The following is a 27721-nucleotide window of genomic DNA, read 5'->3' on the forward strand; positions in this document are numbered from 1 at the left end:
ACACACACACGGGGTCTGAGAGGACTCAGGACTCAACCCAACCCCCCCACCCCCCTCGCCACACACACACACACACACACACACACACACACACACACACACACACACACACACACACACACACACACACACACACACACACACACACGGGGTCTGAGAGGACTCAGGACTTTGGCAACAAGAGAGGCTGGCTGAGCTGATCAGGGAGGGCGGGACCAGGGGAGGGGCCGGCAGGTAGGTGCCCTTTCCCAGGAGCTGCCACTTCAGAAGGAAGATCTACTGTGTACCCAGGCCGGGCTGGAGACGCGTCCTCACTGCCGGCTGCGGAGACCCTGGCGTTTACTCTGTGCCCGCTGCCTGCCTTCGAAGCCGCCTTGGACACCTGCTCCCGCTTCCCTCTGGTTCTGACACCTGGATCTTGCCTTTGAAGCCAGCCTGAGGTCCCTTCCTTTGGGTGCCTGGTGTCTTCCCAGGGCCCCTGGTCCTGGGTCATGGCCCAGAGGGCAGGGCTGGGGCCTAGGTGGTTGGAGGCTCTGGCCACTCTGCTTTTGCTTGGATTATTCCGGAATGAGATGGGTGAGCGTGTGGGGGTGGGGAGTGTGGAGCACGGGGGGGAGGGGGGGAGGGGGCGGCCGGTAGTGCACCAGCGCCGAGGGTATAACCCTTTTCTGGGGCACATCCTTTATTCTGGGCTCAAGAACCCCCAGCTTCAGCCTCCCTGGCTCTTGGCCTCTCCCCTCAGCTTTGGCTTCCTGGGCGGGGGGCGGGGGCAGCCCTCTGGAGAAGCAGGAGGTAAGGGGGTGTCTGGGCACTTGAGACTTCCCCGCTTACCCTCCCTCTTTCTCTTTCCCTCCAGGAGCCGTTGGGGCTGAAGGTGAGGCTCGCTGGGGAAGTGGGGGGAGGGGAAGGGGAGGGGGAGGTGCCACGGGTTCAGATTTCCCTGGGGCGTTTGAGTGCCTGACCCTCTCTGCAAGGCCGTCTCTTTCACTCCTGTTGTCTTATTTGGGTCCCCCAATAGCTCTGGGAGGCGAGGATTACAGCCCTCGTTCTTTGGATTAAGAAACTGAGGGGCAGAGAAATAATTTGCCCGACGGCACACAGCCAGTAAGTGGCAGAGCTGGGATTTAAACCCAGGTCTGACTCCAAACGTGGGTTGTTTTGAGGGAAACAAACCAAGGATCCGTCTCCTTGGCAATCCCGGCTTCACCATGTACTGGCTGTGTCTCGAATGCCAGTTCCCTCACCTCTGAAATGAAGTTGAGGGAGTTCCCTTGGGGTCCACTGGTTGGGACTCCGCACTTTCACTGCCGAGGGCCCCCGGGTTGGGGAACTAGGATCCCACAGGCCATGCGGTGCGGCAAAAATAAAATAAAATGAAGTTGATTCTGGGAATTCCCTGGTGGTCCAGTGGTTCAGACTCTGTGCTTCCAATGCAGGGAGCACGGGTTCGATCCCTGGTGACGGAACTAAGGTCCCGCATGCCATACAGTGCGGCCAAAAACAAAAAATTTTTTTAAAAAATGAAGTTGATTCTGTCTGTCTCCTGGGGCTGCAATGAAGAGTCTGGAAGATTAAGGAAGTGAAAGCCTCTTTGGGGCCTGGCATTGCTTGAACTGCTGGTCTCTATTGTCCTTTTTACAAGGAGAGGGGGAGGAGCCTCACTGGGTGGTTTTCCCTGCTTCTGAGCAGGTGACTTTGTGAAGGGCACTTGGGTCCTGCTCCAAACAGCGGCCTCTGCGGGGGTGGGGCTGTCCCTGAAACTAGACATTCACACCCTGGGAGCCCGGCTGTTCCGTTCGTTTGTTCAACACACATCCACGACTCCATCCGTGTGCCCAGCCCTGTGCTGGGTGCTGGGGACATAGGGATCTGCCCTCGTCCCTGCCCCTAGGGAACGCCCAGGTTGGCTGGTTGAAGCAGACACCGTCATAATGCAGAACAGCCACGTCTGGGAAGCACGGACCGCGGGAGCTCCGAAGCGTCGCCTCACTCAGCCAGCAGGGTCAGGGCAGGCTACAGAGGGACTGAGAATTTGAACCATCTCCATAGGCAAATAGCAGTTTGCTGAGCGAAGTAGGGATGAGGAAAGGTATTCTAGGCAGAGTGACCTGAATAAGCCAAGGTCTGGAGGTGAACAAGTGTGTGGCCCGCTGTGACAGGGTGTGCAGAGGGATGGCTGTGCCATGGAAGGTCTGGAGTCTCTCGTAAAGGCAGTGCGGGCCAGGGAAGGATTTAAGCGGGGGTATGACCTGGCCAGATTTGTAAGGAGTGGAGCAGATGGAAGGCAGGAAGGCCGGTGAGGACAGAAGCTGGATGAGACCTTAATTAGGCACTGGGTCGAGGGTAGTGGGGGCGGGCAGATCTGACCGTGACTGGTGAGCCATGGGATGGGGACACAGGGTGGCTGTTTCTGTGAACTCACTCCCCAAGCTCCAAACCAGACCTCCTGGGCTATGTCGGGAGTGGCAGGGTCGAGGATGTGGTTTGGGGGACCCTGAGGACCTGACCCCCTCCCTTCCTTTCCTCCCTGGGCAGCCTCCTGCGGCGTGGTCCACCAAGCACGTATCACAAGTGGTAGCGATTCAGCCCACGGCCAGTGGCCCTGGCAGGTCAGCATCAGCTACAACGGCGCCCACGCGTGTGGCGGCTCTCTCCTGTCTGAGCAGTGGGTGCTGTCGGCTGCTCACTGCTTCCCAAGGTACCAGCTGGGTAGGGGGCAGGGCGGGGAAGTCAAAAGTGGGCTGGAGGTCAAAGTTCAAGGATCAGTGTGGGTCAGAGGTTGGAGGTTCTTGGGTTGTATCTAGGGATATCAATAAAGTCTGTAAGGATCCGTCAGGAGTGAAGGCCAGAGGTCACAGGTCACAGGATAAAACTAGGATGCAGGGTGGACTCTGAAAGGTCAGGAACTGAGGTTGGATGCCACAAGGCAACAGGGATCCCGGTCTCTCAGGTCCCAGCCTTCGCCCCTCTGCCTGCAGGGAGCACCGCATAGAGGACTACGAGGTAAAGCTGGGGGCCCACAAGCTGAACTACTACAGCTCTGACACCGAGGTCTGCACGGTGGCGCAGGTCATTTCCCACCCCAGCTACCTCCAGGAGGGCTCCATGGGTGACATTGCGCTCCTCCAGCTCAAACGCTCTGTCACCTTCTCTCGCTACATCCGGCCCATCTGCCTCCCCGCAGCCAACGCCTCCTTCCCCAATGGTCTCCAGTGCACTGTCACGGGATGGGGCCACGTGGCCCCCTCAGGTGAGGGTGAGGTGGGCGCTGATGTCTAGGGGCACGGAGGGAGCCGACGCAGGGTAGGAGGCCCTGGGTAAGCATTTTTGCCCCCACAGTGAGCCTCCCGGCCCCCAAGACGCTGCAGCAACTTGAGGTGCCACTGATCAGTCGTGAGACCTGTAACTGCCTGTACAATATCAACGCCAAGCCCGAGGAGCCCCACTTTATCCAGCAGGACATGGTGTGTGCTGGCTATGTGAAAGGGGGCAAGGACGCCTGCCAGGTACACGTGGGGGGTCCGGGGAGAAGATGAGACAGGCGTGTCTTGGGAGATGAGGGCTCAATGGGGCTGGCACGGATGGTTGGAGGCCTGGGGGCTGGTCCTGACAGCTGCTGTATGGATTTTCTCCTCAGGGTGACTCTGGGGGCCCACTCTCCTGCCCAGTGGGGGGCCGCTGGTATGTGGCAGGCATCGTAAGCTGGGGTGATGCCTGTGGGGCCCCCAACAGGCCTGGTGTGTATACTCTGACCTCCAGCTATGCTTCCTGGATTCACCACAAAGTGGCAGAGCTCCAGCCTCAGGTGGTGCCCCAAATCCAGGAGTCCCAGCCTGATGGCAACCTCTGCAGCAACTACGGGGCCTTCAACCCTGCCCCAGCCCCAGGCTTGGTGGGACCCCTCCTTCTGCTGCCACTAGGCCTGACCCTGGGCCTCCTCCGCCCACAGCACGACCACTGAGCTACTCACCCTGGGAGCTGACTTGCTTCCGGGACCTCCACATCACACCCAAGGGCACACGCCTGCTCCCAGGATGCCTGACTTTGAGCCACTCCTTCCTCCCAGGACCCTGTGGGAGTTCAAAGCACCATCCTGACCTTTGAGCCCACTCTTCTGGGTTGCTCTTTGGGACTGTAACCTCCACCACAGGAGTTTACTGCCTAGGAGTCTACTGGCTAGAAACTCTGGTCACCTCCATCTGCTGTCCACAAGCCTATCGGTTGGGCTCCTGTGGAGCCCCCAAGGACCCTCGGCTATGAAAGTGGGCCCCGGCTCCCCACCTGTTTCTAGAAGACGCCCAGATGCCTGCTGCTGAAAGGCTGGCTGTAGCACCTCACCTGCTCTGCCTGATGAGCCCCATCATTTCACCCTCTCACTGTTTTCTGGGCTGCGGCTGCCTCTGGGCAGCATGCTTTCAAGGACAGAAAAGGCCCCACTCTTGCCTCACTGGCTGCCACGCCCCCCTGAGCCCCGACTCCTGGACTCCGGAGGACTGAGCCCCCACCGGAACTGGGCCCCGACTTGCACCTGGTGTGCGGGGTTAGACGGAGCGAGATGGAGTAAAATGTTCTGAGCACAACTGGCCGTGTGTGTGTGACGTGAAATGACGCCCATCCGCTCTGGGCCTCTCCCTCCCACCTCCAAAGTCCAGAGCCACTGGCAGAACTTACTTTATTAAAAAAATGACGGAACAGGTCTGTACATATTTACAGGCTGGGGTGCAAGGAGGCACGGGTCCAGCAGCAGGGGCACAGGCACAGGACACTCACTTCTTGGAGAGTTTGACTTGCTTGTGCTTGGGGGGTGCCCACTTGAGGCAGACAGAGTCCACTGTGGGGAGAAGAGGCATGAGAGGCAAGACTGGGCCTCCGGGCCCGGCCGCTCGCAGTGGCTGCTCTGCCCTGGGCCCAGACCAGGTTTCACCTCGAGGTGAGAACGGGCAGACTGGGTCCTGGGGAGGGGGCTGCCCCAGGCTTCGGTCCTGGGAGCTGGTCAGACTGGTTGGGGATCCGATGACAGCAAAACAGAGGCCTTGGCTCACGGCAGTCCTTACATCTAACACACACACACACACACACACACACACACACACACACACACACACACACACACACACACACACACACACACACACACACACACACACACACACACACACACACACACACACACACGCCCTGGGCAGACTCCACCCACCTGTTATGGGTGGTTTCTTATACTGGGCACTTTTGAGGTGTTCCTCCACCAGCTTGGGTGTGACGCAGATCACATGCTGGCCCTTCCAGTACTTGACCATGTTGAGGGACTGCAGGGTGCTGATGATGTCATTCTGGGTGATGCTCGTCATCTGGCTGCAGAAAGGGATTAGAGCAGATGCTGGAGAGAGCTCCCTTGTGGGATTTGGCTGGGACAGCAAAAGGGGACAAGGAGACAGTTTGACAGCATCATGGCCAATCTTCCTTCCCTCTTGAGGGTTCCAGGTGCCTCCCTTTACCTAAGGTCCTTGATGGACAGTGTGCCCCGGAAGTCTCGCAGGATCTCCAGAAGGACCCAGGACCAGTAGCTGCGGTAGCTGAGCTTGCCCAGGTCAGACAGTGGCTTCTCAGGGGAGCCTACTGTGCTCTCCAGCTTGGACAGCTCATAACCTGGCAACAGTGGAAATGAGGAAACTGAGGACCCACCCTGCCCTGGCACCCCTCACCACAGCTGCCTTTCCTGGACAGGCCGGGAACCACTCACTGAAAGCAATGAGGAACTTTCCATAGCCACGGCGCTGGTAGGGGGGCAGGGTCAGGATGCAGGCCACGTTGTTCCCATCTGGTGACTCCTTTTCCTGTAGGGGTGGGTGGTCAGGACCTTTGCGGAGGCTCAGCCCCTGCTTCAGGTTCATTCTCCCCCTCTCCCTCAACCCGGGCTTCCCAACCCAGCACCTTCGAGAAATAGCCGACGATGTGGGCTCCCTGCCTGTCCACCTCGGTCAAAATGTAAAAGACGAATGGCTCCACGTCGAAGTACAATGTCTTGTGGTCCAGGAAAAGCTTGGCCAGCAGACACAGGTTCTGACAGTAAATCTGAGGGGTCGCGAGGTGGAAGCAGGCTCAGGGAGCAGGCGTAACTCCTCCGCCTCGCCCCATGGAGGCCTGGGCAGGAGCTGCCACCCTGCCCTGCAAGTGCCAGGCTCCAGACAGCCAGTGCCAGCACGGTGAGAAGTGGGATCCTCACCAGAACAGTCATGTTTAGAATTGGAAGGAGTCTTAGAGTCACGTTCTGATGGATGGGGAAACTGAAAATCAGAGAGCTATGAGCACTCAAGGAGGTAACGGCAGAGCTGGACCAATCACGGCTACTGCTTCTGAGCGCTGAAGAGGAGCTCAATCTTCACAGACACGAACTCTTCTGTTTCAGGTCAGGAAACAAGCTCAGAGGAGACAGTGGCTCGCTCAAGGTCCCATGGCTGGTGAGCACTAGGGCAGGATTCAACCTGCTATATGAGTTCTGACTGTTCACAGCTGTGTCCTCAGCACCTAGCTCAAGGCTAAGCGTGAAGCTGGGAGCTTGGTAAATGTCTGCTGAATGGACAACCCTCGAGCCTGACTGCAGCCTGAGCTGTCTGCCCAGTCAGCCACACCGGGACAGAGACCAATGCCAGGAGGGCCAGTGGGACCTGGAGGTTGGCTTCATGGCAGAGATCAAGGACACCTTTTACATCCACTCTCGTTGGATTCAACAATTGTGTGAACCCAGCGCTGCTAGACCCATTTTGCTTAGGAGGCAACGGAGGCTCTGGGGGGCGGCAGAGGGGAGTGCTTGCCTGAGGACCCAAAGCTGGAGAAGGCAGAACTGGGAAGAACACCCAGGTCTCCTGCTGGGGCCCCTCCTGCCGCCCCCAGCCCCATTCATGCTCAGGAGGGCAGAGCAGGGGGCTCTGGTGGGGCTAAGATTTCACAAGCTGCTTATCATAAGGCTGACAGAGGCCCATGTTTACTAAACCCTATTCGATGCCAAGGACTGTGCTAAGTACTTGACTTTGCTGTCTCATTTACTCCACTAACAAGCCTGTTAGTTAACTATTAGCATGGCTCCTGTCTTAAAGATGAGGAAACAGGAACAAAGGACCTTAAGTAACTTGTCCAAGGTCAGCTAGGAAGTGACGGGGCGATTTGAAGCCAGGAGCCACTCAGAAGCCAGGCCTCTGCGTCTTACACTCCATGGGACTTCCCCAGGAGACCTTCCCAGACTGACCAGGCAAGGGTCAAGTTCTCAACACAGCAAAGCAGGCCCCAAAGGCCCCACCCTGCCGCAATGCCACAACGAAGTCCTTCAGGAACAAGGAACTTAGCGGTCTGAGCCACAGAGCGCTCCCAGCAGGAAACCTCACACAAAGCAGTTCACACCCAGGAAAAACAAACACCTTTTCTTCAGGCAGAAAGAGAAAGCAGTTTTTAAGAACAGCCTGAGGCAAGACAGTCTCCACTCTGGGTTCCAAAATCGCCTGAACCTAAGCCACCCCAAGCTACCCCATCAGAAGGCAAGTCCTCAGGGAGAGAAGGGAAACCCAGAACTCGAGGCTGGCACCACAGGGCCACGAGCTGACTATGCACCAACCACAGGCCGAGTGCCAGGCCGAGCACCAGCCCGCAGTCCTCTTCGCACGCTGAGGCCGGCCTCTACCCTATGGCGCCGGTGAGATCGTCGGGAGGTGCCCAGTGTGTCCCCCCACCTGTCACAGTGCCTCCCCCCAGGGCTTACCTTGTGGTCTTTGCCGTCCACCTCGTACACAGAGATGTTGCTCTTACGGTAGATCTCCTTCCCCGGGGGCTGCCGCCACTGGCACTGGCCCTGGGGGTGGGGACGGGCAGGGGGAGGCACAGGCATGAGGCCCCAAGGCTCCCCGCTAGGTGCCCCATCCCGCCCTGTGTGGCCTGCAGCAGGCCTCTGCTTCTCTCCACCTGGAGACCCCGGGCCCCACCCTTTACCTACATCGAGTAATACTCCCAACCATCTGAGGAGACGGGCGCTATTCTACAGATGGAGAAACCGAGGCACAGTAACCGGCTCAAACATCACACAGCGAGACGGTTTTAAGTCCAGCTCAGCCTGGCTCTGGAGGACTCTGGAGGGCCGGCACCCATGACAAGGGCATTTCCCAAACCACATACATTTGCCTCAGTGTCTCTACCCTGTGGGAAACACGCCACTGCCCTGCCCCAGCAGGTCCTGCATGTGGATTAAAGCTTCCTGTCTGTCCGTACCTCATGGTCCCACGGCTCGGAGCTGTGCTTACTTCCTCTTTTCCACAGGGGAACCTGGCTCTGGACTGGCCTTGATAAACATGTGCTGAGGGCAAGGGACCCCAGAAGGTCCCCATTCCACAGAAGAGGAAACTGGGGTCTGGGGAGGGTCAGCAAGTTGGCCAGAGTCACTCCAGCAAAGGCAGAGTCAGGCCTGGAATCCAGGTCTCTCCAGCCGGGGCAGCTTTTCCTTGGACTCAACTGCCCTGGACCTTGCCTAGTGCCGCTGCCTCAGCCGGCCCTCAGCCTCTATGCCCACCACCGCACTCACCAGGCCCGGCCCAGCCCAGCCTCACCAAGTGGAAGCGGTAGCTCTTTTCGTATTTCATGTACTTGAGGCAGTACTCGCAGAGCCAGAGCTTGGGCTGTTTCCCGTAGTCTTCAGGGAACGGGGAGAAGTACCAGGCGTCGATTTCGTAGTTCCCGATGTGGATCTTGTCCACGTACTTCACCTTGGTGATCTGTGGGCGAGGTGGGAGTGAAGGGCAGGGGGTGGCTCGGTCGGGGCAAGGGATGCTGTAGGGAAGGGGTGCCCCCAGTTAGGACCCACTCCCCTACTTACCGCCTCATGTTCCTTCTCCAAGGCTGCTGTTGTGGGGTCCATCTCTGCATAGGTCTGAGTGAGAAAGAGCAGTGGACACAGGTGAACAGAAGTGGAGGTCAGGCCACGCCTCCCATCCCAGAACCCAGCACTTCCCGCCTGTCTAGCAAATCTGTTTCACCTGGTTTCGGAGCTGACTGGTCCAAGTTCCTCTCCCATCTGCCCACCCACCCATACATCCCAGACACTCCTGATGCCCAAGTTTGGACCTTTTGCCTGATGAACAGGGCTAGGATCAGGAGGCCTGGTTCCAGTTCTTGGGCTGGTAAGAGCTTCAGCTGTACAACGCGATCAATCCAGCTCTGCCACAGTTGTTGAGAGACAGATGACATAATGGGCCTGGTCTTCCGCTTCCACAGCAGGAACTGGTGCGGACACTCCGGTGTGCCTGGACCTCTTTCCTGCCCATGGGACTGCTTCCGGAGGCCCCTCCCACAGGCACATCAGGCTCTAGGTGTCCAGAAAGGAACTCAACCTTTCCTCCCTGCAAACCTGGTCATCCTCCTGGGTTCCCCATCTCACTAGGAGCATCACCTTCAGTCCAACTACCCCAGACCAATAAGAGGCCAGCTCTCAGGACTCCTCCTCCTCTCAGCCTGGCATCCGAATAATGGCCACGTCCTGTTAGCGCTACCTCCTTGTCATCTCTGGAAGCGGTTCCTCTGTCCCACACCAAAGAGCCACTGCCACCGTCTCAGGTCTGGATAGTTGACGAGGCCTCTGTAAATTCCCAGCCCCCAGTCTCAGCCCCCTCAGATCTGCTCTATCAACACTCCTGTTGCTGGCCTCCATGCTTTTGCACATGCAGTTCCTTTCACCCTGAATGTCCTTCCCTCTCCTACAGCTGCCAGAAAATGCTTACTCAGCCTGGCACCGAGCACGAGCCAGGCAAGTGCATGATGAGGCAGAGCTTGGCGAGTGATCACGTGTGATTGTTTTTGCTGTGCTCTCCCTGTCCTTCAAGGCCCAGCACCCTGGGAAGGTGTGGTCAACAATCCTCCAGGAGGCCTGACTGCATTCTTCCGATGCAGAATACATTCGTTCCCAAGTCAGGAATTCAGTGGTCAACAACAGTACCCTCCGACTCCCCCTTCTTGGTTTCCCCCATTTTCCAAGTCTTTGGAAGGCAGGGACTACAAGTCAGGTGGCACTCACAGCCCATCTTGTTCCTAGGCCAGATGCTGAAGGAGGAACCAAGTCCAGCCTGACAGTGGACGCAGTTAGGCCTATGACCTACACCAGAGTAGATGGCAGCCTTGCCCTGTAGTTCAGAAGGGAGAAGGAGCCAGTCTTTTACCCAGAACCCCTTCCACAAAGCACTTTGCCTGGATGGCCTCATTTAACCCTTTTGGCAACGCTGAGATACAATGTTCTTACTTCTGTTTTACAGAGGAGTAAACAGGCAGGGAGAGGCGAGGTCACTGGCCCTTGGGGACTAGTCAGCTGCCATTTATTCCAAGTACTAAGCACTTACGTCGTAGGCATTACTCAGAACAAGCCTGAGATGGGAATCCTCACTCTCTCCACTGCACGGAAGAGGAAACTGAGGCACAGAGAGGTAAGCTCACAGAACTGGCACCCAGGACAGCTGGGCATGGGCCCCTCGCCTGTCCAACTCCACACCTAACCCCTGCAAAGATGAGGGAAGGATGATTTTCCTCCTCACATGCCTCTTTAAAACACATTTCCCAACTCATACAACACAATCCTCCTCTGTAAATGCATTAAAGAATTACAAAAACACTACTTTCCGTAAATGCTGCAGTTTATTTAGAATTAAACATTAATTAGGCTCTGAAGAACCTTGCTGATCGTTAACTCGCTGTTACTCGTTCTTTGATTTTATCCCCACTGGCCCACTGTCAACCACCCTGCTGCCTGCCAGCTTAGAGGTACATCTTTGCGACTTAATGTGCCAGTGCAACCTGGCTGGGGAGCTAAGAAAACCGTAGATCTGAGCTGTCCGGTAAAGTAGTCACTAGCCACAAGTGGCCACCTAAATTTAAGTTCATTACATTCAAATAAAATTTAATTCTTGGGACTTCCCTGGTGGTCCAGTGGTAAAGAATCTGCCTTTCAATGCAGGGGACACGGGTTCGATCCCTGGTCAGGGAAATAAGATCCCACATGCCGTGCAGCGCGGCCAAAAAAAAAAATCTTTTAATAAAATTAAAAAATTTAGTTCCTACTCACACGAAACACATTTCAAGTGCTCAAGGGCCACACGTGGGTAGTGGCTACTGTTTCGGACAGCACAGAGGCAGAACATTTCCATTTATCACAGGACGTTCAGTTGGACCGTGCTGCCTTAGATGGTGAGAGATTTTTTTGGCCACGCCACGTGGCGTGCAGAATCTTAGTTCCTGACCAGGGATTGAACCCGGGCCATGACAGTGAAAGTGCCGAGTCCTAACCATTGGACCGCCAGGGAATTCCCAGTGAGAGATCTTTCTAATTCAGGTATTTCAAATTTTTTTTATCACAGCACTGTAAACCAACTGCAAGTTTGTGTAGATACATATATATATTTGTATGTGAGATAGAAGCTTCTTAAAACAATACTTACCTTTAATAAAGTGCAATGCACTATGGTACTTTCTACCTTGTCCTAGTTCTTCCATTTTTGAAATTTACATGGTCACAACCCACTGAACGAATTTGGCAATCTACTAACAGCCCCACAGTTTGCAAACCATTGCTGCTAAGCCCAGGACAAGCACTCAGAAGGATGGACTGGCACTGGTTGAAAATAATGAACGTCTGGGTGCCTTGAGAGCTCCATAAATCCTCCTCTTGTGTGCACACCCCATCTCACAAATCCAGAAACTAAGATTCAGAGTGGGAGGATAGAAACCCCCCAGGGCAGGCTAGCTTCGTGAAAAGAACCCAAGTTTTGGAATAAAGTGGCAGGAATTTCTGGCATGTTTCAAAGAGCTTGTGCCCCAAAGTAGGACAATCTAGTTGGTCAATCTAATTCCTAACTGGATTCCTAAAACTACCTGTACCTCCCTTGTAAACTGGGGATATAATGCTTACCTCAAAGAGTTGCTATGAAACTTCAGTGAGATCATATACTGAAATACTTAGTCTAATACTGTGGTTCACAAGCCTATAAATGTTTGCCATTATTACTCTAATCTCAACCCACCCTTTTACTAGCTGTGTGATCTTGGGCATGTTACTTAACCTCTCTCAGCCTGCTTCCTGTTTTCCTCAGTAAGAACTAATTATCCCTGTGGTGTTGAGTTGTTAGGGAGGATCTGATGAGCTTATACAGGCACAACACTCAGCACAATGCTTGGCAATAGCAAGTGCCCCAAATCACTCATTCTCTTCCTCCCCTTTGGACTTCAGGTCCATCTGTCAATGTGGCACAGCCAAGAGCGGGCACGAAAGGTGCAAGAGGCCTGAGTTCCAGTCCCAGCTGTGTCATTTCCTTGCCACGAGACTGTAGCCAAGCTCTCACCCTCTCTGAGCCTCAGTTTTCTCATCTGTGAAGAATACCTGAGAAGAAATAGAGTCTCCTACACACTGTAGGAGCTTAAGAAATGGGAGCTGCTGTGGTTTTGGCACCGGGACCCAAGGGAGTCAGCAGAGGCAGCTGAGCCTCCTGCGGCCCCGGGGAAGGGGAGGGGCCCGGACCTTCTGCACGTGGTTGATCTCGTCATGCTTGCGCTTTTGGTTGCGAGTGATCTTTCGCTCAGGCTGCTCGGCCAGCTCGCTGAGGTACTTCTCTGAGTTCTTCTGCACGGCATCCTTCACCGTCTTGGTCAACGCCAGCCGGTTCTTGTCTACCCATTCGTCCAGTCGCCGGTTAACTGTGAGGATGGGCCATGAGGGTGCTGCCCTTCCACCCCCGCCCCCCCCCAGACCTGGATACCCCAAGTCACTCACAGCCCACATAGTGTACATAGAATTCCTCTCGGCCCTCCTGATCGTTCACTCGAGACTGGATCACTTCAGCAGAATCTGTGAAGGGAAAAGGCTAGGATCACCAGGAAAGAAAACAGGGCTGGAACAACAGTGATCCTTCACACTGAGGAGCGGTTTCCCAGATTCTGTGGCCAAATGTACGCTAACCTCACCTGTTCACATCTGCCACTCCCTTCAATCACTGTCTGAGGTGGGCCAGATTGGGCTGTTATTCTTATTTTAGAGACGAGGAAACTGAGTCTTACCCAGGGTCACCTATTTGAAAAGTGATAAGAGCAAATACTTAACTGAATTTAAATCTGGCTCCAAATTCAATGTTTCTTTTGCTATACTCAGTCGTTCATTTGTTCAGGGGTCATGAGGGCTAGCTGTGGAATCAGACGGCCCCACTTCCTAGCTATATTTAACTGAAAAAGTTATTTTGGCTTTCTGAGCCTCAGCACCTTCATCTGTAAAATAAGGATAACCGTGCCCACCTCAAACGGTTAATTAATGGCTCTAAAACTTTCAATGACAAACAGCCGACCATTCGATAAACGAGGAAGGCAACCACTGCAGGTCTGGCCCTGTGCTGGGTTGCTGCTGGATATGGTGATGGATCATGAGCAGTCCTGCCCTCCGGAAGTTCCCACTTTGATAGAAAACAGACAGACAGACAATGACAACATAATGGTACATATACTATAGCTCAGGTATGAAGAAAATGTTGCATTTCTTCATACAGAAAGGGAACATACAGAAGGGAACGACTCAATCTGCCTGAAGGGAGTCAAGAATGGCATCACAAGGGATATGATGCTAAAAGGATGACTGGGGCTAGCCAGCTAAACAAGGAGAAAGGGAAAAAAGGGCATTCCAAGCAGAGGGCACAGGCGGTAAAAGGCATATGGCCTTCAGAGCACACAGTGTGGTCTGGTCTGGCAATGGCCTTTACTAGGGGTGCTGGAAAACAGAGAGGTTACAAAAATGAATGCCATTCTAAGGAACTTGGGGTTTATTTTGGAAATGAGGCAAAGCAATAGAAGGGAGGGGAAGCTCGCTTTTGTGTTCTGGTAGGTCCTCTCCGCTGGCCGCTGCAGGGGATGGATGGAAGGGGGGAGTCACAGAGACAAGGGAGACCATTGAGGAAGGAGGTTAACAAGAAAAGGGAATGAAGCCTAAGACTGGGCAAGGAAGTGGATTGGGAGCTCTACACACATTAGGAAGAACTTGGCGAACACCCAACTCGGAGGCGGTTGTAGGCGGCGCCCGGACAAGTCCGAAGGTCCGCGTTCTCCTCCCTCAGGCCCCGCTCCCGCCCTTAAACCCCGCCCCCTGGCCCTGGGTCCCGCCCTCACGCCAGGTGCTATCCGGCCGCCGGCACAGGTACGTTTCTCCGATCTCCACGGTGACTTCTGGCTCGCCACGCGCCGGGGTCGGCGGAGAGACGCGGCCCGGGGACGGGGAGGTCCCCTCGACCGCCACATTCTCGCCGGGCCCGGGCTCGCCCTCCCCCGCGACCCCTGAAGTCGCCGCCGCAATCGCCGCAGCTGCTCCCTGCGCCGCCATCGCTGTAGTGGAAGTGACGCCAGAATACAGCGCCGCGCAGGGCCTTTAGCTCCGGGTCAGCGACTCGTGGCGGAGGCCGCGGCCGGCTGGAGCGGGGAGGGGGGTCTGTGACGTAGCAGGAGCTCATTGGCTCCTGCGACGGTCTCCGCGGCGCTGGGCCAGATTGACGTGGACTGTGCTGGTTGCCCTGGAGCTGTTTTCCGTTTGGAACTACGGCTGCACCCTAGAGTTGAAAAGAGGAAAAAAGGCTTTCCTGATGTGATGCCTCAGCTCGATCTTTTTAAAGGTCCGGGTGCCTGATCAGGGGGCGCTGCCCCCACTTGACCGGGGCAGAGCCAAAGCAGCCTCGCTGGATGCCTGGCTTTTGGGCGATGAATTTGGGATTAGCACCCATCCCCGTGCCGCCCACTTCCGCCTGCCAAATACGGGTCTCCCGTCTGTGAAGACTGAAGAAACTGCCTCCCTTGTTGAGAGTGGGAAAAGGACAGTTGGGGTGGGGGAAGCAGGACGGATGTGTGTCCTGGGACAGCCAATAAATCACTCTCACAGAATCAAGCCTTTGTAAAGAAAGGACCAGGTCCCCCAAACAGAAACTAGCCAAAGGCAGTGGACATAATGGAGAGCATCTGGGGCTTATTGAGTAAGGAATCCTGGGTTCTGCCCCTTCACTGGGGAAGTTGTACAAGTATGTCCATTCCCAGAGTGTCGTTAAAGGTTAAACTGTACAAGCCATATAACTATAAAAAGGTTGAACCATGTACTTATCTCTTATGTATATAAAACAAGTGTACTGCACAATACCAGACAGGGTAGGTGCACAAACATTCCCTTTGCCCTCTCTCTTAATCATCTTTGACTTATAATTTGGTTATTGGGCTTAGAAACAATTCTAAGAGGGGTGTAATGCTCAAGCCCTAAGGATGAGGTTATAGATCAGGAAATGTCTAAGTATTTGTGAGGGATGGCAGTGGGAAGTGCTGGTAACTTGGCTTTTGGGGAATGAAGGAGTTTGGGGGGAGCAGTAAATGCCAGTTGTCTGGCAGCATATGAAACAGAAAAAATAAAAATCAGGCAAGAAAAAAAAAATTAAAACTGTAGTACCTTTTCCCACTCTCCACCCACCCCTAGAACTATGTAGATGATTCACCCAGATCCCCTAGAATCTTTTTCTGTTGCTTCTTTGTGCTCATATTTCCTTTGATGGGCTTTCAAAAGCCAGCACCAGAGGCTTGTTTGGCAAACTGCCCCTCAGGCTAATGGAGCTATTTTGCCTCAGAAGAGATGAAAACAGAAGTTCTTAGCCAGCGAGTTTTAAGTACCTCCCCAAGCCATTCAAATAGGGACATTAAACGAATGATTGTCCAGTGGAGGAGTCCATCAATGACTGTGGAGCTTAGCTCTCTTGCCTGGCCTCCTGCCCTTCCCTTTCCCACTTCCTCTACTCCCTTCTGGGAGCACTTTCTCAACAAATCACTCGGACACAAATCCTCCTTTTAAGATGTGCTTCTAGGGAACCCAACCTGAAACATCCCTTCCTAGCTTAAAACCCTTCCATGGGTCCCTGCTGCCTCCAGGATAAAACCCATGCTTCTTCACTGTAAATTCAAGGTCTTTCACCCTGACTGCCACCTACCTCTCCAGTCTCACCCCCTCTGCCCTGCAGCCAGCAGGATTTTCAGCCTGGCAAGTCACTATGGTTTCCCACCACCAGATACAATTCCTGTCTCCCCTCAGTGCCCCACCTCCATCACCAGTTCCACCAAACAGGCCTTCAGGCCTTCTCCTTCCCTGGCAAGACAGGCAGGCGGTCACCTCACCACGTGCTCCGTGGAGTCCTTTCCTTTTGCCCTCCCTACCAGGACCCCACTGTCCTCTGGGGCCTGTCAGAGCACAATCTGGTGTGTTCCTTTCCTTGGCAACAGCAAGCACAGCTGGCAGACAGTATTTTTAACCTTACTCAGGTTCAGGAATCAGGTTGCCTAGTCTGGTGACCTACACCTCCGCAACCTGTGACTGCTGGGAAGGGAAGAGTCAGAACTGAGGCCTAAAGCTGGGCCAACCCGGGCCTTCAATATTGTCTGGGAGCCAGAAACATTTGGTAAATGAAATAAATGAAAGGTCTTTGCACAAACTGCCCAAGTCATCCCCACTCCCGCCAAATGTAACATGCAAGCGACTCGGGGCCAATTCCATTCCTGGTCTGCCAGGCTGTGAGGACAGAGACTGGAACATGAACTAGTTAAACCCAAGGGCCCAGGGGACCTGAATGGGGGCAGAAACAAAGGCTCACCTGCCCTGCCCACACATGGGGCCCAAGAGGGCATTCAAAATGTGAACTTTAATAACAAACAGCAGGTCAGAGTGGGGGTTCCCCAGGAACAAGAATGACGGAGCTGGTGCTGGAGACCCCAAGGGTCCCCACTTCATCCCCTCTAAGGCCTGGAGGCAGGGAAGCAGTGGACCCCATCGAGGAGGGGAGGTGCCTGGCTCCACGTAAGTCCATCTGCTTGGGGCCCTAAGACCCGAGATGCAGCAGTGTGTAGAGCAGGGTGGCACCCTGCTGGGCCCGGAAGGTCCTGCCAGGGTGTGTGGCCTAGCCTGGGCAGGCAAGCAGGCCAAGGGCTGCGGGGTCAGATGCGGAAGCTTTCCTCCCGGCCGTCGATGTGACGGAGCCGCAGGTAGACGTCCGTGCCAATGCCCTGTAGGGACTGCAGCCGAAGGGAACCACCGAGGTACTCTGCGTAGGCCCGCGATGTGGGCAGCCCGAAGCCAAAGCTGGGGGTGGGCAAGGGGACAGAACACGGGCTTCAAAGGTTGAGTCTCCTGGCCCCCCCCCCCGCCCCTCCATTCTGGCCAGGTGGGGCCTCACCCGTGCATGGGTCCCGACTGGCCGCCACTGTGCAGGTCCAGGTGGCCGAAGAGGGGGCTGATCCGGGGGTCCTGGGTGCTGGCCTCAGCTGTAGTGAAGTGGTAGTCCATAACCCGATCCAGGTCTTTGTGAGCGATTCCCCCGCCCCGATCTGAAATCCTGGCAGGATGACGACGACAGGGGTTTGGCTCAGCTTTGGTGGGGCTCACTACCTCCCCAAGTAGACAGTGCTAAGTCGGGCTTCCTGTCGCTTCCACGCAGACATGGAATGTGGTCACCTAGACTCTTGGGCCTTGTTTTTTTAAGCTATGTTTCTCCACCCTTACCTCTGCCACTAACTGCTTATACTTCCTCATAGGACTTGACGTTTATTCTCAGCCCAGCACCGCAGACTGTTTATTTCTGACTCTTTTCCCACTCTGGGCCCCTCAGCTGCTGACAAGGACAGGGCCCTGGGGCCCACAGCTGGCCCCAGATCCACTCATGTCCAGCTCATGGCAATCTCAGAACTGGAGAATATCCTGTCCAACCAGAAACTAAATCTCAGACTGGGGCAGGTACTGGCTTGAAATCATCCAGCAAATCAGAAACAGTGCCCGGAACCCCCATGCATCCCACCCCAACTCCCACCCAGGGCAAACCTGATGACGAGATCGATATCATTGTTGGCGATGGTGATGACCACATCTGGGACATTGTAGGGAGTGTCTAGGTGACTCTCCATTGTGGCTCTGTGCAGGGGGCAAAGATCAGTAGGTGGTGGTGCCCCAGCCTCACCCCAGTTCCTGTCTGCCCCCTTCCAATATATCCAGCAGCCCACCTCATGGCATTCTTGAGCAGCTCGGGCAGGATGTAGTCCAGCGGCATCGGGATGAAGGGAAAACGGGCAGCCACATGTCCATTGATGCGGACTCGGGGGGCATTGCCATACTTGTGTTCACACAGGCGTCTGCGGAAAGGAGCAAGGGTCCAGACCTCAACCAGTGGTTATCAACTGGAGGTGATTCTGTCCCCAGCCTCCCAGGGAAATTTCACAATCTCAATCTCTAGCGACAGTTTTGGTTGTCACAGCTGGAGAGTATTACTGGCATCAAGTGAGTAGAAGCCAGGGACTCTTCTGAACATCCTAACAAGCACAGGCCAGCCCCTCACAAAAAAGAATGATCTGGCCCAAAACGTTAACAGTGTCACAGTTGAAAAACCCTGCCCTGGACCATGCCCTGGGCAACAGATCAGACCCAAACCTTCCCTGCCCGAAGACGTCACCCCCTTAGCCGTTCTAGCCTCACCTGGCAAAGTCCACCCACTTTTCAATAATCTTCTTTGGTGAGAGGCGAGTGCAGATGATGCCAACAAAGTCGGGCTGGCAGGAGAAAGAAGGTCAGGACCAGGGATCACCTCCACCCACACCGTGGCCACCAAAAGCTTGCAAACTCTAGACTACGGAAGCAGCCCCAAGGCTCTCCCCAGGCCCTCGGCCCGGGTCCCCAGCCCATGGGGGCTCCTGGCTCAGTCCTCTCTGCCCCACTTGACATTCCCAGGTAGGTCTCAGGTCCCCGTGCCCCACCTTGTCCTCATGTAGCGCCAGATGATGTGTAGCCAACATGCGTATCCCAAGCCTTGAAGTCAACGTCTTGTCTAAGAAGTAGCGGACGAGCTTCTCATCCTGTAAAGAGCAGGGGCTCAGAAACCCTGTGCCTGGGACTTCCCTGGTGGCGCAGTGGTTAAGAATCTGCCTGCTAACGCAGGGGACACGGGTTCAATCCCTGGTCTGGGAAGATCCCACATGCCGTGGAGCAACAAAGCCTGTGCGCCACAGCTACCGAACCTGCACTTTAGAGCCCACGAGCCACAACTACTGAGCCCATGCACCACAACTACTGAAGCCCGCTCACCTAGAGCCCGTGCTCCGCAACAAGAGAAGCCACTGCAATGAGAAGCCCGTGCACCACAACAAAGAGTAGCCCCCGCTCGCCGTAACTAGAGAAAGCCCGTGTGCAGCAACAAAGACCCAACACAGCCAAAAATAAATAAACAAAAAATAAAAACAAAAACAAAAAATGTTAAAAAAAAAAAAAAGAAACCCTGTGCCCTTCCCAGGCCCTCACAACAGGCCTGAGCCCCCATTGCACTGCCCCTGACCTCTATGTGCTTCCGGCTTTCACGCAGGCCCTCAGCTAAGAGGGTCACCACATCCTTGTGGTCGTCCAACAGCTGTCGCACCAGCTGGCAGTATTGGGCATCATCCGTCTGGTCCTTGATCTGCAGGCCACAGAGTCATGAGCTTGGATGGTCCAGCCCTGACTTCTCAGCCCCTCACCCTGCCCTGGCCCAGCCCTCACCGGAGGGAAGTCTGTCAGCTTCTGGAAGGCACGGATGTACAACTCGTGCTGCAAGGAAGAGGTGTGGGAATTCACAGGGATGCTGTGGGCACCAGGTAGAGAACAGCCACCCGTGCCCACCTATGGGGATCGCCATCCACCCCAATTCATTTGGTTCAAACCCCATCATGGCCTTTCAAGCCTCCATGAAGGCTTGGGTCCGAGTCCTCTGTGGCCCTGAAACCTTTTGGCAGGTAAGCCTCTACCACTCTGATTCCGTCTCCCCATTTGCCCCATGGGCGGTGGGCACACTGATCTAAGGTCCTCTCTACTAGGGAAACCGACGCCGCCTTGAGGCCACCTTACCACGTGCAGTATGGTGGGGTTGCAGCCAATGATGAAAGGAAGGCTGCGGAAGCCCTTGATACGATGAGCGATCCTCACTGGCAACTCCTGCTGCAAGTACCGGGCACTTTTCTAGAAGAAAAAGAGGAAGAAAGTTAAGGCCAGGGCCTGAGTGGCTGGGTCAGAGCTCCAGAGACCAAGAGAAAAATAGGGGCAAGAATCTTACCAGAAGGTGACTGCCATCCTGAGAGCGGCCTGAATAGAGCATCATGGTCGGAGTGAGACGGACTGAGGGCTGGAGGGGCAGAGGGCCCTTGAGCACTGAATCTCTGACACCCTGCCCCCATCATATTAGCTCCACCCCTTCCCTGGACACCCACTCCAGCTCTGGACCCAGGCCTCACCGCCCTAGCTGCACACCTTCTCCGCTGCCACATCGATGGCCGACTGGTTGTAAAAGGAGGTGACTGTCTTGGAGCGCTCCCGTGCCATCTCCACGTGGTGGGTATCGGTGGCTGATGTGGAGCGGGCCCGGAGAGACAGTGAGGGCCCCAAGAGAGGCCAGAGTGCTGGCCCGCCCCGGGGTCCGCTCCCCAGCACGGAAGCCAGTATCATCGTTTTGCTCTTTTGTCGAACTGGGCGGCCACTAGGGCCGAGGACCGGATAGATGGAGGCGACCCCAAAACGGGGCAAGAAGGGTGTGGGTGGGCAGGGGCACTTCTCTGACTTCAGGGGCGAGAGCCGGTCGAGGATGCTGACAAGCTCAGCCTCCAGGAGCAGCTCCCATCTATAAAGGCGGAAGAAGGGGGAGTTGTAAAGCTCTGAATCCAGGCGCACTATCTTTCCACGTGAGCACGGGTTAGTCAGATTTGGACAATCTCTGCCCACCCCTTCAACCACTTCCCCAAGCACACACAGGCCGACCCTGGATAACCTTGCTTTCCGGGGCTACTATTCTTCAATCTGATGTTCTATCTGGTAGTCTGGAGGGAAGAGGATCCTTAGACCCATCCAGCCCGAAAACCTCAACCCCCGCTCCCTCTGATCCCGGGCACCCTCGTTCAGGGGGCGGGGCTGACCCCTAATCCGGCGCCTTCGGACCACGGCCGGTGTCTGGCCTGCGTACCTGCGGCACACAGTATTGTTTACCCCAGGGTCGGCTGCGTTGAAGTAGCGGCTCGGGAGTCCCTGTCTGGTTCCCTCCCTCCGCAGGGTCACTTGGTTCGGCCCGGATCTTCCCCATATGGTAGATGCCAGTCCCCCAGCCCCCCAACCCCAGTCCACGCGCGCTCCAGCAATCCAGAGCAAGGGCGGAGGCGGCGGGCGCGCGATGCGAAGCCTTCGCGGCACGGTCTGAGCAGGTAGCTCCACTTACCTCGGGGCCAGAGCCAGGGCCGGGGTCCGAGAGGAACGGCCCAATAGTCCACCGGCCGGGCTGGCCGAGCCGCTTGCGCCCTCTGCCACCGTGACGTCACGCGGGCTATGGGCGCCCGGTGCCTCCTGGGAGTTGTAGTTTGGAGCGGAGGACTCGCAACTCGCGCCAACCCATCGTGGCTGTGTCTCTGCTCCCAGGTCCCCAAATAAATAGCACAGCTCTCTCCACAGGGCTCCCGGAGTTATCTGGTCTCTCTGGGCCTCTGTCTTCTGCTCTATAAAATAGGATCTCTGGGAAAGAAATGCGAGAGGGCGAGAAGACCCTTAGATGCAAAGTGCACAGACCAAACCCTACCTGGATTCCTCCCCTGAGGTGCCGTCCTTCTCCCTTCTAGCTCTTGACTCATTTGTGGGAAACCAGATTGCCTGGTTCAACCCCCAGCTCAGCCACTTACCATCTGGGGCAAGTTACTTAAACTACTCAATACTTCAATTCCCGTATTGGTAAAATGAGGTTGTACCAACCTTAGGGTTGTATGGTCACATGAATTTATATATGTAAAGTGCCCAGAATAGTGCCAGGTGTGGAATTAACACTCTACTAGGTATTACTATTACTATTATTGTTACTGAGTCTAAGCTCGCTCTGCTCGCCGCACGACAGGGCATAGGAGACGAGGTGTTGGGCAAGCAATTCAGCAGACCGAGAAGATGGCAGACTAAAGTCTCAAAATCACCAACTTATCGGGGTTTGGATGCCAGTTTCTTTTATAGCACAGAGAGGGGGAGGAGATGAGGAAGTAAAGTAAAAAGACCATAAGTTTTGCAAATATCACCTGGAATGGCCAGCCTCGGGGAGGGGATGTGTTAATTTCTTCTTTCTTATAGCCATCCACAGGCAGACAGGGTCCGGATGTTTCCTTGAACAAAGGCACTTTGGTTTAACATTCAGGCAGAAGGGCAGGGTTCCCCGAGGCAGGCCATTGTGTGTAGACAGTATCCTTTTCGTGAACAAAAGCAGCAGAAAGCAAAGGTTAAAGTAAAAGAAACAGATGGAACATATAGTCAGATATGGCTCTTCCCTGTTACATTATCATTATTACTAATTAATGCCAGCAACAAACACAGTTTAGGTGACTTTTCTGTGCAAGGAGAGGAGATTGGTGTTGAATTAAATAAATAGACCCTTCCCTGCCCTGAAGAGGAAGGCAGACAATTTCCGTGTCATCAGTTGTGCTAAGAGCCACACAGGAAGGTCTGGGAAATTGGTATAGGTGCAGTGTGAGCAGGACTGGCCAGGCCTAGGAGCTGGAGTGGGAAGGACATGTCAGGACAGGGAAGAGCCTGGAGCATGTGGAGTCTGGGAGGAGAGGAGCTGAATGAGGTGACCAGAGCCAGATTTTGAAGGATGAGTGTGCATTTGTCCTGAAGTAGTAAGAAGCCACTGAAGAGGGCTTCCCTGGTGGCGCGGTGGTTGAGAATCCACCTGCCAATGCAGGGGACACGGGTTCCAGCCCTGGTCCGGGAAGATCCCTCGTGCCGTGGAGCAACTAAGCCCGTGCGCCACAACTACTGAGCCTGAGCTCTAGAGCCTGCGAGCCACAACTACTGAGCCCGAGTGCCACAACTACTGAAGCCCGCGATCTACAGCCTGTGCTCTGCAACAAGAGAAGCCACCACAATGAGAAGCCCGCGCACCACAACGAAGAGTAACCCCCGCTCGCCGCAACTAGAGAAAGCCCGGCACAGCAACAAAGACTCAACACAGCCAGAAATAAAATCAATCAATTAATTAACTAATTAAAAAAAAAAGCCACTGAAGGGTTTTATCTAGATAGATCTGCTCCTTAGACAGAATGCTCTGGCGGTAGTGATGGGACCAGTGAGACCAAACGAAGAGAGACCAGTGAAAAGACAGTTTTTCCAAGCAGGCGATGATGGGAGAGAGACTTTTCAGTGTGTGTTTGTGTGTACTTATACAGACCAGATTTTTCTTCACCATGGTCATGTATTTTCTAAATAGTTTAAATTTTTAAAGCAAAGGGATAAGTGAAGCAGGCGATATTTTGGAGTTGGGGGGGGCTGTTTTGTTTTGTTTTTGAAAATTTTTTTTCTTTTTTGGCTGAGCCATGCGGCTTGAGAGATCTTAGTTCCCGGACCAGGGACCGAACCCCGGCCCTCGGCAGTGAAAGCATGGAGTCCTAACCACTCGCCCACCAAGGAATTCCCTGGAGCTGTCTTTAAACTTCAGCAGAGGTGGGACCCTTCACCACCGGCTGGCCTGCCTGAGGGACTGGGGGAAAGTCTGCACAGATCATGAGGAAGGGGCTCCCTGAGTCTCTGGATTTTCTCTTCGCCTCTCATCCCCACACCATTCCCACCCTTTCTTTTCCCGCATCCCGGCAATACCCTGGAGTGAAGCTGGGAGGACGCTCAGCTCTGGAGGCGGCTGGAGGAAGGCAGGGCTTGAGCCAGCGTTAAAAGGGAGAGGGGAGGGTGCTCCCGCTGGGAAGGCCGAAGTGCGCAGAGAAGCAAAAGATGGCTTGAAGCGTGCCGGATCCCGGCGCTCACGTGGCCGGCAGTGTATTTGACCCTGCGCGCTGGACCAGCCTGGCCGGGACTCGCTGCTACCTCCCGGCGGTGGAGGTTGGACTTGCACCCCAAGAGTCCACCTTCCCGTTGGTCAGGCTCTCTTCTAAGAGATTTACATGTGTTCGTTTCATCTTCATAACGAACCTCTGAGGTAATGTGATTATCCTCATTTTACAGATGGGGCAACAGAGACCCAGAAAGATTGAACGACTCCTCCGTCCCCTCTTTCCGTTCCGTCCTCACCCCCCATACTCATGGCAACAGCCACACTGGCCCACCTGTTTTTCCCTCAACATACCAGGCACGTTCCACCTCTCACTAGCTGTGCCCTCTGCCTGGAACACCCTTTCCCTAGATTTCCACATAGCTTAATCCCTCACCTCCTGTAAGCTTTTGCCCAAATGTCAGCTGAATGAAGCCCAACCTGATCACCCTATTTAAAATTGCAACCACCCCCATTCCCCTCACACTGCTTTACTCTTATTTATTTATTTGTTTATTTGGCCGCGCGCGCTGTGTGGCTTTTGGGCTCTTAGTTCCCTGGGATTGAACCCTGGCCCCAGGCAGTGAAAGCGCCAAGTCCTAACCACTGGACAGCCAGGGAATTCCTTCTGCTTTACTCTTTATTTTATCCGTAGCATGTATCACTGACAGCATACTATATACTTATGTATTTATCATAGTAATTGCTCAGTTTTTTTCCTAAAATGTAAGCCCACAGTATGAATATTTGTCTGCTATACTGATTTATCCTGTGCCCCTAACACAGTCCCTGGCACATAACAGGTGATCAATAAACATTTATTAAATAAATGGAAGAAATATTGGGCTTTCTTCTTGAGCTATTGAAAGGCAGAGTGACAAAACTACATCTTTTAATTTTTGACAAAGAGGTACTTTGACTGCTGTATGGAGAATGTATCTTAGGGTAAGAGATAAATATATCTGAGAGACCAAAGATGAGGCTACTGCATTTATCTAGGTGGGAGGTGATGATGGTTTGGGTCAAGGTAGAGGTCTGCATAGATTATAGGGAATGAGGGAGTGGTCCAGGAGGAGTGGCTTGGGTGGATTGGGGGGGGGGGCCATGGTTAAAATGGGAACCCCAGAGAAGGGCCAGGTTTGGGGAAGGTAAGAAGCTCAGTTTGGGGTGCATTGCATTGCATCTGATTGGCCTGTGAGACGTACATATGGTGATGTCCAAGAAGTGTTTCTGCTCTGGGGTGTGGAGCCCAGGAAAGAGATCTGGGCTCAGGTCAGAGTTCAGAAGCTGTGACCTGGAAGGAGTAAGGGAAGACATCAGTGGAAACAATGTTGCCTCATGTGGCGGTTTGTGTTTCCCAAAGATGCCCCACCCCACATGCCCACATGAATTTCTTAGAATGTGACTTTGACACTTCTCATATCAAGAGGTGAAGTTCTGTGTTCCTTCCCATTAGAGCTAAGCAAATTTGTGATTACAGTGGAAGGGATACTATATGATGACTTATGAAGCTAGATCATAAAAGATGATGCAGCTTCCACTTGGCTCCCTGGAGAACTTTTACTGGAGTCCTGAGTTACCACATAAGCAGTCTGATTGCCCTGTATTAATTGTCCATTGTTGTGTGACAAATTACCCTCAAAATATAGCAGCTCAAAACAATAAATGTTTATTATCGCACACAGTTTCTTTGGGTCAGGAATTTGGGAGCAGCTGAGCTGGTGGTTCTGGTTCAGGGTTGCTTATGAGGTTGCAGTCAAGATGTTGCCCGATGGTCCAGTGGTTCGGACTCTTCGCTTTCACTGCAAGGGCCTGGGTTCAATCCCTAGTCAAGGAACTAAAATCTCATAAGCTGCACGGTGCTGCCAAAAAAAAAAAAAAATGTTGCCTAAAACTACAGTCACATGAAGTCTTGACTGATGCTAGAGAATCCACTTCCAGGGTGGCTCTCTCACATGCCTAGCAAGTTAGTGCTGGTTGTTGACAGGAAGCCTCAGTTTCTCACTAAGTGGACCTCTCCTTAGGGCTGCTTGAGTGTCCTCATAACATGGCAACTGGCTTCACCCAGAGTTAGTGATCTAAGAGAGAGCAAAATGGAAGCCACAATATCCTAATGACTTAGCCGCCAAAGTCACAAACCATCATTTCTGTATTATCCTACTGGGTCAGATCAGCCCTATTTCGTGTGGGAAGAAACTACACAATGTTATGAATCCCAGGAGGTGGAAATCATTGAAGACAACTTTGGAAACTGGCTATTGTAGCCTGGAGTCTGCCATGCTGTGAGGAAGCCCAAACTAGTGCCTATGGAGAGGCTACAGGGATACACGAATAGCCCCTGAGACTGCAAGAAGAGAGAGAGAGGCCAGGTTATCAGCCTCCCATCGTTCCAGCGTTAGCCAGAATCTGACCACAGTTATGTGAGCCAGAACTACCCAGCCAAAATTCTCGTACTGAATGCCTAACCCCTAAAAACTGAGAGAAAATAAAATGATTGTTTTTCTCTTAAGTCATTATTTTTGTGGTGATTTGTGTGAATCCTCGATGATTCCCACCTCCCGGTATTTATATCCCTCTGTAGTCTCTTCCCACATTGAACAGGGCTGACCTGACAGAATAGGATAAATGACAATATGAGACTTTCAAGGCTAAGTCATAAAGATACTGTGGTTTCCACCTTGCTCCCTCTTAGATGACTCATTCAGGGGGAAGTCAGTCATGGATATAGGAACACTCCAGAAAACTGTGGAAAGAAGTGAGAAACTGGTCTAAGTCTTAGTCCTCTGTATTAGTTTCCTATTGTTTCTATAACAAACTACCACAAACTTAGTGACTCAAAACAACATGAATTTTGACTTCCCTGGTGGTCCAGTGGTTAAGACTCCACCCTTCAAATGCAGGGGTTGCAGGTTCGATCCCTAGTCAGGGAACTAAGATCCTGCAAGCCACATGGCTGGGCCAAAAAAAAAGAAAATTTCTCTCTGGAGGCCCTAGGGGAGAATCCATTTCTTCAACTTTTCTTGCTACTACAGGCCACCCACATTCCTTAGCTCATGACACCCTTTCTCCATCTTCAAAGCCAGCAACACTGCATCTCTTTGTGATTTTCTTCTATAGTCACACCTTCCTCTGAATCTCTTCTTCTGCTGCCCTTTTTCACTTTTAAGGACCCTTGTGATTACATTGGATCCATAGGATAATCTGTTTTAAAATCAGCAGATTAGTAGCCTTAATTCCATCTGCAACCTTTAATTCCCATTTGCTACGTAAACTAACATGTTCACAGGTCCCAGGAATTAGGACACCGACATCTTTAGGAGCCATTATTCCACTGGCCACATTGTCTGGAAGAAAAGGAATGGGCCTGAGAAGGAGCAGCCAGAGAAGGAAGGGGGCCATCAGGAGAGTGAAATATCACAGAAGCCAGAGGAGGACAAGAGTTCCCAGGAAGGAGTGCCCAACAGTGATTAATACTGCTGGGAGGCCAAGCATGATAAGAACTGAAAAATATGCATTGAATTTAGCATCCTGGTGACACTAGCCGTAAGTTTTCAGGGGAGTATTGGGGGCAGGAGCTAGTTTATGGTGTGCTGGGCAGCAAGGAAGAGGTGAGGAAGTAAAGACTGGGAGTGTAAAATCTTCCAAAAAACTTGATTGTAAAGGGATATTTGTTGCAACTTCTAAAATGGGGAAAAGTTTCAATGCAAATGGGAAGGAAGGGGAAGTATAGGTGAGAGGGGTCATCAATAGTTGCTATGTCTGTGAAGTGGGGAGCTCAGTTAGCCCACCAAAGGCTTGGAAAGGAGGGACTGTTGGGTTGATCTGGGCTCAGGTTTCGCCAGGTGGCGCCACAATAGAACAAA

At 53.7% G+C, this 27721-nt stretch overlaps 3 protein-coding genes across 5 annotated transcripts; 1 reads left to right on the forward strand and 2 right to left on the reverse strand.

The window, feature by feature from the left end:
* The first annotated feature begins 302 nt into the window (after nucleotides 1-302).
* Nucleotides 303-4502, forward strand: PRSS8 (serine protease 8). 2 transcript variants are annotated; one of them, XM_082856868.1, is made up of 6 exons: nucleotides 303-576; nucleotides 857-874; nucleotides 2536-2698; nucleotides 2979-3250; nucleotides 3340-3506; nucleotides 3638-4502. In XM_082856868.1, the coding sequence occupies exons 1-6, from the start codon at nucleotides 492-494 to the stop codon at nucleotides 3959-3961; spliced, it is 1029 nt and encodes a 342-aa protein (XP_082712994.1). In that variant the 5' UTR covers nucleotides 303-491; the 3' UTR covers nucleotides 3962-4502. The 2 variants fall into 2 exon arrangements, with proteins under 2 accessions (XP_082712994.1, XP_082712995.1); XM_082856869.1 differs by lacking the exon at nucleotides 857-874 and having other exon boundaries at nucleotides 303-597.
* Nucleotides 4503-4660: 158 nt separating this feature from the next.
* KAT8 (lysine acetyltransferase 8) lies at nucleotides 4661-14374 on the reverse strand (the record flags this gene model as incomplete). Its single annotated transcript, XM_082857105.1, has 11 exons — nucleotides 4661-4831; nucleotides 5198-5352; nucleotides 5496-5646; nucleotides 5741-5834; nucleotides 5932-6072; nucleotides 7751-7840; nucleotides 8589-8753; nucleotides 8855-8908; nucleotides 12536-12711; nucleotides 12788-12862; nucleotides 14164-14374. The coding sequence occupies 11 exons, from the start codon at nucleotides 14372-14374 to the stop codon at nucleotides 4767-4769; spliced, it is 1377 nt and encodes a 458-aa protein (XP_082713231.1). The 3' UTR covers nucleotides 4661-4766.
* Nucleotides 14375-16693: 2319 nt separating this feature from the next.
* Nucleotides 16694-21354, reverse strand: BCKDK (branched chain keto acid dehydrogenase kinase). 2 transcript variants are annotated; one of them, XM_082857595.1, is made up of 12 exons: nucleotides 21285-21354; nucleotides 20330-20696; nucleotides 20136-20204; nucleotides 19931-20041; nucleotides 19586-19633; nucleotides 19386-19505; nucleotides 18811-18909; nucleotides 18533-18606; nucleotides 18064-18192; nucleotides 17885-17974; nucleotides 17244-17402; nucleotides 16694-17149 (listed from the first exon to the last, which is right to left on the reverse strand). In XM_082857595.1, exons 2-12 carry the CDS (start codon nucleotides 20522-20524, stop codon nucleotides 17005-17007), a joined length of 1239 nt encoding a protein of 412 aa, XP_082713721.1. In that variant the 5' UTR covers nucleotides 20525-20696; nucleotides 21285-21354; the 3' UTR covers nucleotides 16694-17004. The 2 variants fall into 2 exon arrangements, with proteins under 2 accessions (XP_082713721.1, XP_082713722.1); XM_082857596.1 differs by lacking the exon at nucleotides 21285-21354 and having other exon boundaries at nucleotides 20314-20451.
* Nucleotides 21355-27721: the final 6367 nt, after the last annotated feature.

Source organism: Leucopleurus acutus (assembly GCF_964270905.1).
Source record: "Leucopleurus acutus genome assembly, chromosome: 16".
NCBI lineage: Eukaryota > Metazoa > Chordata > Mammalia > Artiodactyla > Delphinidae > Leucopleurus > Leucopleurus acutus.